Raw genomic sequence first — 15894 nt, forward strand, 5'->3', positions numbered from 1 at the left:
CATGGAATATATTTTAGGGCAGTTTTTTGTAGGTGGATGGAGAAGATAACAATGAAGGATCTTTTTTGAGACAATGACTTGAAAGAACTGTAAGCAAGTTAACAATTTCATATAAGGATATTTAGGATGCAAATTTTGCAACTAGAATTGTCTCTGTTCTCACAACAGATGATGCATTTTAAAAGCAGTAGCAACTGTGAGATGAGTCAAAGTTAGATGAAATCATCAGCACCTCCCAGGTGCCGCTCTCCCCCGCTCCCCTCAGCCAAAGCCCTAACACTCCCTGTTCTGGCTCTGACCCGCTCCCCGAATCACCGTTACCTAGAAGTTGTCTTTCTGCCAAAAGCATTTCAGTGCTGTGATGGGCAATGCATATTTTATTGTGGTCTGTGACTCAGAATGGCCATCTTTTATTACCAGATGTCAGTTGATTTCCATTTATATGGACTTTCTAGCTGTTTAATTACACTGAGAAAAGATGATGGCAAAACAGAAACTGCAACTGACTGGTTGAACCATTTCATAGGTCTGAGACGTCTGTGAGGTTGTTAGGTGTTCCTGGCCAAAGCAGAAAAGTATAGGGGAAACACTAAGGCTGCAACAGGCTGTTGTCAGCACCCTCCAGAGAGCGGTATAATACTGTGTCACACAGGCACCTGTGCGACACACCCCTACAGCAATGAAGGCACTAATGGCTCCACAGATGAGGATGCTTGTACCATCCTGAGGACAACATCAGTGTCTGGTTGCCTTAAACAGTAAGCACTATTAATGATGCTTCCATGCATGTCACACATCCAGCTGCAGTGATCGTGTCACTGTTCCTACAGGGGACGCAGTCCGCAAAGAGTATCAGACATCTCCAGTGCTGACACCAGCTACACAAATGGCCACCAGAACCCCAACACCAACGACCACGACAACAGATCCTTCCACCACAACACCAAAGCCAACCACAACACCTGCGACAATCAGAACCACAACAGTTGCAGCTGCAGCCAAGACTAGACCTGGACTGCATAGGGTCAGAGACATAGGTCAGTAGCATGGATGTTTGCATTGCTTTCCTCCTGACCTACAGCTTTCCTAAAACTTAAGGAAGAAGACATGCAGCTGAATATACCATGATTTAGTGGACCATTAATTCAGTAATTCAGTGTAGAAATATTAGGAGTGGATAAAAAAATTAATTCCGGCAGATAAATTGAAGTTAGAGTTGTGCCTTTGAGATACATACAAAATTAGTGTGTCTCACCTAAACACAAACATGTAGATTCTCTGAGATGAGAGTTCATCTGCAGTAAAATTATGGCTAGTCTTTATCTTTACATATAATATCCTGGCATATAAACTAATTCATGTGGGAGTAAGCTCTCCATCCCCAAATGCTGTCATGATTTTCAGGAATAGGAGTCAACAAATAGTTCTTTGATTCACATGTCTGGACTGAGAGTTCAACAAATAGGTCAAGACTGATTTAGAATTAATTTTGTGATAACTTTCAATAAATGAAAGTTGTATATTTTTTTGTAACAGCTTTTGGATTTTAAAGATTAAAACACTATGAAAGACATCTCATATGACTTTTGCACACCTAGTTTTCTTTAATCTTTCCTTCTCCATTTATTCTTACTCATTAACATTGGGGTTTTTGGTTCAGTAGCTGAAAATTAAAATCTCTTATTTTTAGGTTCTAGCAGTGTCCACCCAGCATACTCATCTGTGGTAGCTGCAGCATCAAGTAAGTATGGTGAAGTAAGTATGCCACAAGGCATGCAGTAGAGTGTATTTTAAGGCAGCAATGATTCAATAACCTTTCAAGCCTCAGCAAACTCAATGACTGAATCCACATCTGGATTTAAAATGAAAAACAGATGCTTGGCCTGAATGTCAGAGATGCTGATCACCCACAGCTCTGGGGAAGCCTTTCTAGTGAATATCTATGCATTTCAGCCTTAACAAATGCTGGGGTTTGCAACACTTGAGACAAAGCTTGTGCTGTTTAAATCATGATTTCCTGTTGCTTCCTTCTGTCTTACTCTCTCGAAGGGAGACTTGATTTAGTTGTAAGATACGTGATGCAGAAGGCTGCATAGCCATCTAAACTTAGGGCTGAGAGCTCTGAAATGCCGAGTTATGTTAAACCAATGCTCTTTCAAAAACCTCAGGCTGTGGTTCTGAGCCTGGCATAAATGTGATGTTATTCCTGGCATGCCACTCGTGTTATTGACAACAGAGCGGTGGCTGCTCAGAGCTCTGCATCTCAATCCAGAAGCCTGCTCCCATTCCAGCCCACAGCCTGCAATGCAAGTATTTAGAGGTGTTTTCCTGTACAATGTGTAATTGCTCAGCTGTGCGGTCAAGTAAAAAAGAATATTTTCAACTGTTTTCAAGTTTCTGAGCATGGGGATATGATTGCTTTTGAGTGAAAAGGGAGCTGGGCCATCATTAGGTTTTATGCTCTGTTGCTATTTCTGACTGCCTTGCGCTTGGCTTTGCTCTCATATACATAACTGCACTGCCTTGCGCTCGGCTTTGCTCTCATATACATAACTGCAGCCCTCCCTGCTGCCAAGTAATTCAGAGCCAAGCACATGGCAGGGCAGGTATCTTTCAGGCAATTCAGGTCTTGAGGGAAAGCATTGTTAAGTCAAATATAGCTGCGAGCCCAGAATAAGGGCAGGGGCTGGAGGGGTTAATCTTACTGAGTCAAATGTGCAGGTATGTGTATGGCAGGATTTACAGAAGTGTCAACACAATTCAAAGGAGTTTAAATTCAGTGGGAATCTGCATGATTCAGTACCTAATGTGCCTGTAAACCTGGTCCTGCTTGTCGCTTTCTTTTCTATTTCCTATTCCCGCAGGCTGAGCACAGAAGAGGCCACTACTGTCTTTACTAGCAATTAGGAAACCCTGTTTGAGATTCCCCAGTCAGAGATGCATGTTGAGGGTAAAGTTCTGGCAACACTGAAATCAGTGGGAAGGTTGTATTTGTCTTTAATAAAGCCAAACCTTTAGTCAAAAAATGAAAAAAAAAACCAAAAATAAAAAAGCACTCACTTTTTCAAGTCTTTCAATGGTCACTTCATTGCAATTTGGATCCATCTTTCTTCACAATTTTCTTTACTGAAGTTCTAAACATAAATTAACTCCCAAAAGATTAAAATGATCAGAATTAGGGATAGGTTATTGTGAGCTGGAGGAGTGGTGGAGACCTACTTCTGATTTCACAGACTTCATTTCTAGGACCACGTCCAGCATGTCTGTACTCAGTATTTGGCTTCCTGGATTCTCCTCATCTCTTCTTGATTCTAAAAGAGAACTGGCTAAAAAAAAAAAATACAGAAAGTATAAATAGAGTTTTGAAGCGATGACCATACACAAAGCAGTTTATGAGTTTTCTCTGTCTGAGGAGCCTTTAGGACTTACTCCTATTATTCACGCCAGAGTTTCTGATGACGTCATTAGCCTTAACCAGAGATTAGCTTGACTGGACAGAATCAAATGTTCTCCTGTCCATCTTGGCTCACAGGGACTCACAGACCTACCTCTCACAGGGCACTGGTAGTCTGCCTGCAAAAGACACCTCAAAAGTAAATAGCCTTGAAATAGAGCACAGTCAGAATGAGCACGCCTGAGGCTGCTGTTAGCTCCGGTGTTTCCATTTCCAGCCACTGGTACTGGCAAAAGTTCACAGAAGCAGAAAAGTAGCACTTGCAGATTAGAGCATTAAAGCAGAGGCAAAACTCCTCTGTCCTAGCTCTTGCTGTTCTTTCCCCTTTATCTTCTGTTTGTCAAAGATACAGAAACAGGAAAAGTATCTGAGACTCTGCAACATCACAGGACCCCTGCTTTAAAGACTTGATGTGGCAAAACTGCTAAAGGAAAAACCACCGATGTGACTAACGTGACATTTGCAGCTTACTCCTATCTGCCCTACTAGCAAGTGCAGCACTTCACCAGCGCAGTATGTGGTAAAGGATGACCCTGAAGGGGAAGCAGCAATGGCAGCAGGCTCTGAAAGTGGATGCAAACTCTCTGCAGCTCTGGGCACAACTTTAAGTTCAGCCATGCTCTGATACAATGACAGCTTCTGCCTCTTTCCAACAGCAGTTAACTAAGCACACTCCCAAGGGCGTGAACTCACTTGCCCTCTCCCATCCCAGCTCTTCAAGCAATCCTTTCTTGCACAGCTGCTTGGACCCTAGGTGAGGACTGGGAATAAATCCAGTGCTTCTGTGAACACTGCAGTCATAAACCATGTCACGATCCTTGGTGCCATACTGAGGCACTGAGCTGCAACCAAGCATCAGGCAGCGAGTGCCTGGGCATCCTCAGGCAAGGCGCTGCCCTGCTCTCTGTGCCCAGCTCGGTTCAATGGTTGCACCTCTTTTCAGACAGGGACTCTAGCCTGGGCGCTGCCTACCACTGGACACTACACTGCTTTCATCCCCAGCTGCAACTTACTATAGTAGTAAAGAGAAAAAAGAAAAAAAGAATGAGGAAACAACAGTAGTGCAATTGCTAGAGAAAGCATTAAAAGCTCTTCTCCAGCAGCACCAGACCACCAGGGCTCATACCTTCAGGATGCACTGGGTAAGGGCTCCATCCTGGCACTAGGGAGAACAGCTGGCATTTATTTTTGGATGCTGCCTTTCCCCTCAAGTTAACCCTGACTACTTAGCCCATCAAAGGCGCTGACCAAGTTGCAGAAGGCCAGGCATGTTTTGTGCACAGAGTAGCTGCTGGCCTTCTCAAATCAGTTGCCATCATTTGCAAGGTCCACTCCAAATTGCATTCCTCTCTGCTGTCCGCATCCTTTACTGCCTCCACACCTCCCTGCTCACTACAGGACTTGCTCCCAGCCACGGTTTCTCTACTCCACTGCTCTCATTTCTGACCCAGTTCTTGGGATTCTCCTGGTGACTGTCCATCTGCAGTTTGTTACAGACTTCTCCTAGTCTTGCCTCAGCCTCCAGCTTGCACAGAACTCTGCTTTAATGAACACACATTCATGTGCCACAGGCTCACTGGCATCTCAGATTTGAAGGAAGAACGAGCCCCTGTCCAGTGTTCATAGGAGTCAGCTAGAACATTCCCACTGATTTCACCAGGCTTTGGAATTAATCTTTCTGGGAAAACTAATGAATAAAGGCTTGTTAAAGGATAAGTTTGTTAACAAGCTTCTTAAGAATAATTAATGAAATTAAAAGCATGATTAAAGACATGGTTTTTATCTGCAAATGCTTTGAGCCATTAGTATTTTTTAACAATGGAAGTTTAATAACCCAATCACCTTAAAAAAAGCCTTTTGTGTACACAGTGGTGAAGACATTTCAGACACATGAATTCTCCCGTGTTATTTCTGTCATTGCCTCATTATTTACAGTCTGCCTGCTTGCTTGTATCCACTCACTCTCTGCAGAAAGGGTAGTATCTGGTCTGGGGGGTTATTTTGGGTTTGGGGCTTTCCTTAACCTTTCTCACACGACCAGCACAATTGGATGGTACTGAAATAGAAATAAACATAGATAACTGGTGTGAATGAGAGAAGGAAAGCTATAAGGGAAAGCAAATCACAGCAGCGACAACAAATCTTTTAAATGCAGACCAGAGACCTGTAAAAGTAAATATTCTTAACTGAAGGGAACGTTAACTAGGCTAATCTATATGAGAGACAGAGCAAGGCAATGCTTTTTTAAGCAGGCTCAAAATATATAGCTAACATCTGAGAAAGTATATGAATGAAAACTCTCTATATATGAACCATTAACACTGATAGCTATAAAATAACACTCAGTGAAAAAGCCAGGTAGCAATAGTCCTGAACAAAACATGGTATAAATCACACTTTTCCATTTTGATGTCTACTTAGGACAGGTTCAGGCTGCACAAGGAAGAGGACAGAATACAGGTATGTCTTAAATTAGTAATAACTAGTAGATTTGTATTGTGAGAATACTAGAAAACCTTGTGTTTAAGTTCCATGTACTAACTAATACAATATTTTCAAAGCATTCAGGGGCACTTCCACCTCTGCAAGTAACAGGAATATTTTACGACCCAATACAGGTAAAGGCATTGCAATCCCTTCTCTAAGTCCTCCCCATAGCTAGTTCCACCACTCACATCTACTGAGTCATGCAGTAATGCACTGCTTTTCATTCCTAACCACCTTCATAGCAGGATGCAGTGAGAGCAGATATCACATGGGTTACTGTGTGACAATAGTGAAACATTTAGAAAAAATAATGAAACAAATAATTAAACTTAAAATTAAAAGAGTATTCTAAAACCATTTATAAAGGTCTTTTATAATATTTGCTGTTGCAAAATGAGAGGGGAACTTTGTGTCTGTGTAAGTTTGGGGGATGAAGGCCTGACCCTGAGAGGAGACACGTGTTATCAGTTTCCAGGCCCTGAGCATGATGAGCATCTCAGGACCCACTACCAGTTGTTCCAGTGCACCAGTGAATAGCTGTACTGTGCAGCACCTACTAACATTTAAACTATTCTGCTTTTGCAACCTCTTTCAGCTTTTAATTTTTTTTTTTTTTTTTTTTAATTCATTGTTTCCACCTTCCTTTTCCATTTGGTTTGAAAACATGTGCAGAAAGACAGTTCAGGGCCACTGCATCCCTTGCGATTGTGCTTCTCTCTCCTCACCCACTGGTGTCTAACCTCTCACCTCTTTGTCGGATCACACAGTGTCCTGGTTTCAGCTGGGATAGAGTTAACTGTCTTCCTAGTAGCTGGTACAGTGCTATGTTTTGTGTTCAGTATGTGAAGAATGTTGATAACACACTGATGTTTTCAGTTGTTGCTCAGTAGTGTTTAGACTATAGTCAAGGATTTTTCAGCTTCTCAGGCCCAGCCAGGGCACCTGACCCAAACTGGCCAACGGTGTATTCCATACCATGGGACGTCCCATCTAGCTTAGGAACTGGGAAGGGGGGGGCAGGGATTCGCCACTTGGGGACTGGCTGGGTGTCGGTCGGCGGGTGGTGAGCAATTGCCCTGCTCATCATTTGTACATTTCAATCCTTTTATTACTACTGCTGTCATTTTATTAGTGTTATCATTATCATTATTAGTTTCTTCATTTCTGTTCTATTAAACCGTTCTTATCTCAACCCAGGAGTTTTACTTCTTTTCCTGATTTTCTCCCCCATCCCACTGGGTGGGGGGGGAGTGAGTGAGCGGCTGCGTGGTGCTTAGTTGCTGGCTGGGGTTAAATCACGACAGTCCTTTTGGCGCCCAAGGTGGGGCACGAAGGGTTGAGATAACGACAAACCTGACGAGAGCTTGTTAAAACAAATTTGTTTTAAGCGTTCATTATGTTGATTTATGTATTTTTCGAGTTGTTGCTCTGGTTTTTAAGGCTCTGTTATGTATCACCTCGCTCGTTGTATGTAGTTCCTCTTCTACTGCTTATCATCCGTGGGAGGTGGATTAAGGTTTTCGCTTTGATGTATGGTATAACTCTGGTTTATGGTATGATAAAGTCATCGGCTGGGGGATTAATCCGGTATTTGCATTTAGCATTGTCACCTTTATACTGTGGGAGCCATCTGTGGGAAACTATTAATAATTATACCATTTACCTTTCCTCCATGGAAAACCAGTCTGTGGGTGGAGTACCTTTCTTCCCCTCTCCCTTCTCCTTCAGTCCAGTTACAATGGTGTTTGAGAATTCTGAAAAATTTGAATACTCCTGGAATGTTGGGACTAGCACGGTCCTAGCCCTACTGCTAGGAATTAGCATACTTCTGAATGTGGTTCAGCTCTCGTTTAAGGTTAAAGAGCTATTTAAGAAGATCACCCAGAGATGTGCCCCAAGGCTGGATAATTATGATAATTATGGATAATTATTTGTGTGGGGTAGCATGGGCAAGTACCTAGGAAAGTGGGCACCTCCAATGTTTTGGAAATTCACCCCTGAACAAGTGCAGGATCCAGAAGAGCTAGTAAAATATTTGGAAGAGGTATGCTGTCACCCCGGTAGCTCCAGAAAACACAAGTTTCTTCTTTTCTGTTCTATTAAACCGTTCTTATCTCAACCCAGGAGTTTTACTTCTTTTCCTGATTTTCTCCCCCATCCCACTGGGTGGGGGGGGATTGAGTGAGCAGCTGCGTGGTGCTTAGTTGCTGGCTGGGGTTAAACCACGACACACAGGTATTCAGCACCAAGAGCCTGTTGCCACCTTCCAGAGGGCTGCCAGCTCTCCAGCCCACCTGGGTGAGCAAGATTGCTAGCAGCAGATTTTCTGCTCTCTTTTATAGTTTTAGCAACCCCAAATTAGCCCTCAGGCAGTACTACGGATCGTTTTCATGTGTCCTGGAGGAGGACCAGGGCAAGCCTCGTGCACTGAATACCAACTAGCAGCTTCCTGAATGAGAAAGGCAAAGGACAGATCTGTCCCTGGCGAGCTGTTGTTTCAGGCTGTGGGAAACAACATCTACTGCAGCGTTTGCAATTTTCCTTATTTGTTAGTCAAAATGAGAAACAAAAAAAATAGCTCTGTGCAGCCTATCAGGTCTGCGATCAAGCTAAATCTAATCTTCTGTTCCCAGGAGCCTCCAGGCTGATTGCAGCATAGAGGTTGACTGAGGGTAGAAACATCATCTGTACTTTCCTTCCTCCCTGGCTGTGCAATTTACCATCCTTCACCAGCAAGCAGCCCCATCAGCAGGCACTCTGCAAGGCCAACAACAACTTCCCAGGGGTCCAGAGCGCTCAGTGCACGCACAAACACTAACTCTCCCTTGACGGGACAGCAAAGTTTCTCAGAGATGGATTTTGTCTGGGAACAGCCAGAGCATGGTGAGGGATGGGAGCTGGGGTGGCAGCAAGGCAGGCAGGGCTGCTTCTCGCCAACAAGGGCTGCAGACCCACAGAGCCCCAACAAGAAGAGCAGAGCTGGTCTGGTGGTGGTACCCAGGGCCAGCCGACAGCCCAGGCTGCCACGCAAGTCCCCAGCGATGAGACAGGTCTGACCAAGTAAGGCAGGACCCAGACCAGCAAGGCAAGGTCAGGATCAGGATAGAAAGGTACAAGACTAGACACAGGTACAAGGAGCAGAGGCGAGGGTGCGCACTTATGTGCTGTCCCTGAGCAGTGCAGGTGGAAGCCCCCATGGATGCCTCCCACAGCCCTTTCTCACTCACACACAGCCCTTGCTCACAGCTCCACTGTTGCACCCAAGCCTGGGCCAAGGCGATAGAGCTGTGCTGTGACAGAGCTGACCTCTAGCATAGGTAACCAAACCCCTTGGGGAGGGAGAGGCTGTGGTACATGAGGGTGCTCCCAGGGCCCTGTGGGCTTTGGTGAGAGCTGGGAGGCACAGGAGTACTGCAACAAGAGAGAGCAAAGTGGTCGTTGACACTGAGGTTAGAGGACGTTATTATTCAGTAGAACTTTCTGGATAATAACAGCCAAGTAAGTTTACCCAGCAATCTCCTCATCAAAATGACAATTTGTAGTTGACCTAGGTGCAGCATATTTAAAATGGGTACACTTCTCCTCCTAAGATTTACTCTGTTCCCTCACTTTTCTACCTCTCTTCCTTGCTTCAGTCTCCTCTTCTTTCTGGTTTCCATCCGTGTTTGTCTTTCTTGTATTTTTTGGCCATATCGATGTCACAGCCATTTCTTTTTTTCTAATCTCACATTTTTTGTGCTCCCCGACTCCCTTTGTCCTTCTCAAAGTCTAGTGCCCACCTTCAGAGGGGAGACAATATTTTCCTGGACTGAACAGCAGAGCAAATATGTTGCCTGTAAACATGCTGGTCATGGCAATGCACTAATTATGTAACACCACACATAGGGTGGCAGACCTGACTTCCTAGGAGGGCTGAAATGGGAAAAGCCCTAACATCTGGACCAAAGGATGTGCTGGCTAATCCTCATGCTAGTTGAATCTTTGCCAGAGAAGCAGGGGAACATAGTGCTGAGTCTTGTTTAAATCAGAGTTTGACCCCACCTAATTGCTTAAAGTACCTTAAGGTCCCCCCAAGGTGATTACAAAGTACAAATTTCCCATCATAAATGATTCTGTTTTCTTTATCACAGAACAAGATAGAAAAAACCCACAAACACATACCTGCCATATTCCCAATGAGTCCTGATCTTTTTTTCAGCCCAGGTTTTGGTAGCTTGGATGTGTTGCTTCCAAACAGCCAATTTTTCTAACAATCAAAGGGAAATTCCTGAACAAGTTCTTGCTTTCTTGGAAAGGAGAGTTGTTTTTCTTGATCCTACCAAGCATGTGCACGCTGCTCTGCAAACAACAGTGATCAGTTCTGTGGGTTTGGCCAGGCTGTCGAGGAAGTTCCTCTCATCGGCTCAGGTTAGTAAAAGGGTGTGCTGGTAAAACACCCTCCCCAACACACCGGTTGCCTGCACAGCATCTCACTGCACATGCTTCAGAAGGTCCCAACTCTTCCAAGCTCTTGACAATGCACATTAATTCTCTTGAAATCCCATACTCGCTTAGCCCAGATTTTTTTTTTGAGACAATTATACTGAAGAGTTGTGGTGGTGGTATCTTTTTTTTTTTTCTTTTAAAGACCAGTCTTGGGGTATTTTAAAAATCAACCCTTGATTTTTATGGGCATCATCAAGTGGAACAAAAAAAAGCCCTAGCTACTTACAAGAATAATAATTTCCTTTTCAGATATGCATTTCATTAAGAGCTTTCTTCATTACATGTCTACAACTACATGCAAGAAATAAAGCTCTTGCCTGGATTTATGGGTCACTCAGAAAGGTGTGTATTCTGCATATTTGCAGCCAGCTACCCAAAATCCTTGGCACTTATCTAGTGCTTTTCTTCATTAAGAAGGAAAACACAGGGGCTTTCTCACCACAGAAAGTTTTAAAAGGGTGTGAGCCATAAGAAGACTGCTTGAAGAAACAATAGACAGCTCCCACCCATAGGGATTTGGACAGACTAGAGCACCTGTGGTCATTTGAGTTGAAGTAGTTCTTTAGAAGAGTGAATCTAGAAAAACTTCAGCATTGCTCCTACTGACAAAAAGCAGTCTTTTCCTTTTTCAGCATCTGTCTGTCTTTTTTGAGCTTAACCAGTCAGAGAAGTTAGGGGAGTTTGTGCTCTGAGGTGAGTCCCTGGCAATGAGCTGGCAGCAGAAGCAAAACTGTGATACATGGGACGGGCACATTCCATTGCTCTGCATCCTTCAGCTCACATCCCTGCTTATGAAGAAGAGAAAAGATGGGCAGATCTTTGCGCAGCTCCTCGGCTGGTTCCACGTGCCATGCACTTCCTACCGCTTTAAGCACGTTTTCCAATGCAACTTGCACAGCAGCGTATTTGTACAGAAGACTGAAGGAGTGCGGGGTTGTCTTCATGATTTGCTCTTTGGCTGGTTTTTTTCAGCTGGTCTGGCTGAACAGTAGCTTCATATGAATCTTTTCGTTTCATAGTTACTGGACGCTTCTCCACCCTGGGAGGGTGAAGCACACCTTTCGAGATTATCTACTCACATGGTTTCACTGAAATCTGTTGTTCTTCTCAGTAACAGCATTCAGGAGACACGTTGGCCACTCTGGTAACAAATGAGCACCACCACATAGGGTCCTCCTGCTCTGCAACCAGCACCCCTAGCTCCAGTTGCTGCTGTTTCCTTATGACTCTGCTGAGGGATGTACAAAATTCTTGTAAATGACCCTGCCCAGGTGGATGCTAAACTAGGAATATTCCTCCTGTCTTTCCTTCTGTTTCCTTCCCCATTACCCCGGCCTGCCCTTCTTTCACCCTACTTCTCATCCTAAGCAAAATCACAGCAACACTTCTGTGTGTATCATGACTGACTTCTCAGCCCTTCGCTTTCCTCAGTTTTCAGATTCTTCATAGGGTGTCTAAGCAGTGCTCAGCATAAGGAGGGAAAGGGGTCTGGAAAAATCACCTTAGCAATGAAACTTGATGGGGTTCCTCCTACTCTAAGGGAGACGATACATCTTAATCAGCCATCTGCCTCATGCAACGAGTCTCCCTCCCAAAGAGAAGCTGATAGCTCCTCGCTGGGACGGCAACCTAAGGGCAAGGTCAGTGCTCTCACTAGGCTGGAGGATACTGGCAAGCCCGTGACTTTTTCCAGACTTACATTGTGGTTCACCCACTGGCTCTAGTCAAGAGCATACCAGCTGCCAGTCTGAGTAGGGAATCTCAGACACGGGAGGCAGTATGGATTCAATGGGCCTGAGATATATGTCTTTGTAAACCACCCTGAACAAACCTGGAGGTGGACTGTGAGGGGTCAAGGATCTCACCAGTGCTCCTTGGTACTGTTCTTGTCCTGGTCAACTGCAAGGGCTTTCATCTGGCTGTAACCCAGAGCAAAACATCACTTTTTGGGAAAGCTCTTCAGCAGGCTCCAAAAACAAAGACACTTCAGGGTTTATTTATGAAAGCAGAAGTTTTGATGAAGTTTTCCATGCCTGATAGGCTGCAAGCAAAATTCAGACAACTTCTTTGTGTTTGGATAGGCTGAGGGGATAGAGAAATCTGTAGATGAGAGGTACTTGCAGATTTTCCATGGAAAACAACCTAAGCCCAGCAAAAATATACTGAAGTCAGTATACTTGCCTCAGTATCAATGCAATTTAGAGGAACAAGACTAAAACAGATCTAAAGAGGTGTATTTAAAATCATAAAAAAGATTAGTGTTCTGGAGGCAGTGATACGAGGCTTCTAAATATGGCTTGAAATGCATGCATAAAGGTTTCCAGGTTTACTGATTTCCTTAGCTCCTAGTTGTTTATGATAATTCATTGTATGAATTGACCATTCTAAATTGAGTCAGAACTTTGTAATCTCTAGTAATTCCATTATTTTCAGTGATATTTTTTCTTCTCTTTCATGTGTGAAAGCAATGGAAACAGACTCGTGGAAACCTGGATTGAGTCTTTTTGACACAGGTAAATATTTAAAGCATCCAGTAACTAGTCTGGGAATAGCTGGTTTCCATCGCACATGGGAAAAGCTAAATCTATTCATCAGGCCCATGACACTGCTGATAAAAATCTCATTTTAAGGAATAATTACAGTATTTAAAATTATAAGCGAGGTATGTCGTTTACATCTTAGTATTTAAAATTATTCTGTGCTTGCATCAGTCTCGAGTTCCTGCCTAAAGCAAGAGCAGAACAGATGAGCTCTGGAAAGAGTTGGCAGCTACACTGCAGGAAAGGGGTTCTAGCTACTGAAATCCATTTGTAAATAAGAAGGTATTTTGGGAATGCCACAGTTGGGATCACAGTCTAGAGCTGCAATCAGTGAAGAAGACGACAGATTATTCTGATATCAGTGTACTTAGGAAAGACATTCAGATAAGAAAAGGTGGGTTTAGCAGAGTGTAGAGAATAATGAGCATCATTGAATTTTCTGACATTTTAGCCTTAAAAACTTACAATATGGAGATGACAACATTTTTATAAATACTGGCGAGTGAGGGAAAAAAAAACCCCTACATTTGTAGCAGGCTCAAGTAGCAATGAGACTAAGACTTGCACAACCCTTAATCAGAAGAAATTACCAGCTGCAGATTCTATGTGTTCAATATTTAAGGGATCCCCTTCCTCAGGAATATTGAAAGCAGACTACACAAACTACAGGCCAATTCGTGACAGGGTACTCTCTCTCTTACGAGGGGCTGGACCATCCAATACAGGTTGCCTTTTCCATCACCAGTTTTGTTGCCCGAGAGGACTGTGCTGGTGGCCCTTGTAAAGACCATTCCCTTGAACACTCAGCTTACTTCACAGCTGAGGCATGACTAATCCTTGCACTGGCTGTGACGAGCAGCATAGCCCATACACATTAGCTTGCAAATCCGGTGTCAGCAGCGGTGGCTGTTGAGTCAAAATTTGCAGCGTCCCAAACACAAACAGGTCTCCCTTCTCCAGCAGCAGCCATCTGAGCCAGAAAGAGGAAGCGTTTCTATCCTCTGAAGCTTAAGCCATCAGTGTGCTTACTGAGAGAAAGCTACAGCACTAGGGCCAGGGGTGCAGAGGGGTATTTTGAGGCAGAAAATGACAGATTGCATTAAATGCAATGAGAGGTTGGGCATGGGGGAAGGGATGTTGTATCAATAGTTTCTCAGCAACTGAAGTGCCTGCGTAGACTCGTGTGATAAAGTCTGATGAATTCAGACTGTCACTTCAAAGGAATGGTTTCTGGCATAGATGTAGTCACTGCTGTCTTACGTAAATGAATGGGAAGTTTAATCAGCATGGACAGCTGTGACAATCAATGAAGGGAACCTTAATTAGCATGGAGTAGACTGCCCATGCAGAGAGTTGAAATTCCCATGGCAATAAGAACATTAAATTGGACTGGCAGAACAGGGACGCCCATAGAGACTGACCACCTCCCCAATTAGTTGGGGAAGATTATTTGGTGGGTGACCTTATTGTTACACTAAGCACAAATCAGCCAGCTGACCCAGAACCTTCAAGAACTGGTAATTGCACTGGCAAGTGAAAATGAAAAGTGCTGCATCGCCTACACTTCGGTTTTCCATACCAACAAAGCTAATGTCAGCTGTATGCCTGGGTGAGGAATACAGGTTTTATTGGATGCAGATGAATGCACGAGGTAGATAACTATGAATTAGTTTCCCCATACAATTTAGTTGCTAAAATGAGTGGCACATGTTAATATCTAATTTCACAACAGTGTTAAATCCACCTACTTTCTGTTCTGCAAATAAGGCAAGTGGGGAGAACTGCACATATGGGATACCAAGCTGGCACATGTGAGGTATGTGGTACGCAGGCTGCAGGATGAAGCATGGCTTTGGTCTATTACTGAGGAACTGTTATGTGCCCATCTAATTAAAGACTGTACTGGAATCTACACAGTCAGAAGGGCAAGCTGCCGACTATATCAGGTTTTAAAGAAAAAAACAAAATCATTCTCATCCATGTGGATGACAAAGAGAGCTTATGTACCAGTCCAAACCATTGCTTCCTTTGTCTCTCTCATGTTGCCCATAGCTTCTGCATCAGATAAACCCACCATAAGTCAGCGCTGCCAGCAAAAAAAGCCATCTTCCCTCCCAGCCACCCTCTATCCAGGCACCTGCGTGGCCAGAGGGTGAGCTGCATCAGGGAGCTGGTCCAGCCCATCATTAACCTTTTTCTTTCTCCCCAGTTCAACTCTGCTCTTTCCCCCCTCTCCCTGTGTTGCACCGACACCAGGCAGGCACAGGAGCTGGTGGTGGGGCAGGAGCAGGCAGGAGGGTGCCTGGCAAAAGGAGGGCTCTGCTTTTGGGCAGTGGGGCTGGTTTGCACCACCTGAAAGCATCTGTGGGACTGTGCCTGCAGGCATTTACACACAGGCAAAACAAGGGCAAAGAGGGGGCATTGCCAAACCATACTGGCGAGTTTTCCTCTCCTGGGTTTGGGAGGCCATGGCTGCTCGTGGAGCGGCAGGGTTGCCAGATGCGAGTGCACGGCCCAGCCTCAGCCTGCAAGAAACACTTGGCCCTGTGGCCACTTCCTTCAAAGTGCTCTCCTGCAGCTCCCGCTCCTTTGCTTTACTTTGCCTGGCTGCTGAACCGCCCTCCTGTGCATTTATCCAAGGAGCAGCCACCGACACACACCAGCCTAAGCTCGAAATTCACCCTCCTCCTCTAACCCTCTCCTGTTTACCCTCCCTGCGCCGCTGCTGCTTGCATCTCATGCCGCTGGTGTCTCCCCAGGTCACACTCGTGCTTTGCTGTGCCTGCAGCTAGTGGGTGTTCTCCCATCAAGTATTTTCAGTTAAAATACTCCTCAGTCACCCACGCCCCACTGCGCCTCACATGGCAGAGGGTTTATCCCTCGCGAGCAGCACCTGCACCTGTACAGGATTTGCCTCATGCCCTTCCT

General features: G+C 44.5%; 1 protein-coding gene across 3 annotated transcripts in view; it reads left to right on the forward strand.

The window, feature by feature from the left end:
- VIT (vitrin) overlaps positions 1-15894 on the forward strand; it is a 57310-nt gene that overhangs the window by 28849 nt on the left and 12567 nt on the right. For 2 of the 3 annotated variants that reach the window (XM_075043086.1, XM_075043088.1), the window contains 5 exons: positions 831-1037; positions 1691-1741; positions 5876-5914; positions 6016-6072; positions 12892-12939. In XM_075043086.1, coding sequence (XP_074899187.1) covers positions 831-1037; positions 1691-1741; positions 5876-5914; positions 6016-6072; positions 12892-12939 — 402 coding nt within the window. The remainder of the gene's footprint in view (positions 1-830; positions 1038-1690; positions 1742-5875; positions 5915-6015; positions 6073-12891; positions 12940-15894) is intronic. The other variant, XM_075043087.1, reaches the window with a different exon arrangement.

The sequence above is a fragment of the Buteo buteo genome, chromosome 12 (genome assembly GCF_964188355.1).
Source record: "Buteo buteo chromosome 12, bButBut1.hap1.1, whole genome shotgun sequence".
Taxonomy (NCBI): Eukaryota; Metazoa; Chordata; class Aves; order Accipitriformes; family Accipitridae; genus Buteo; species Buteo buteo.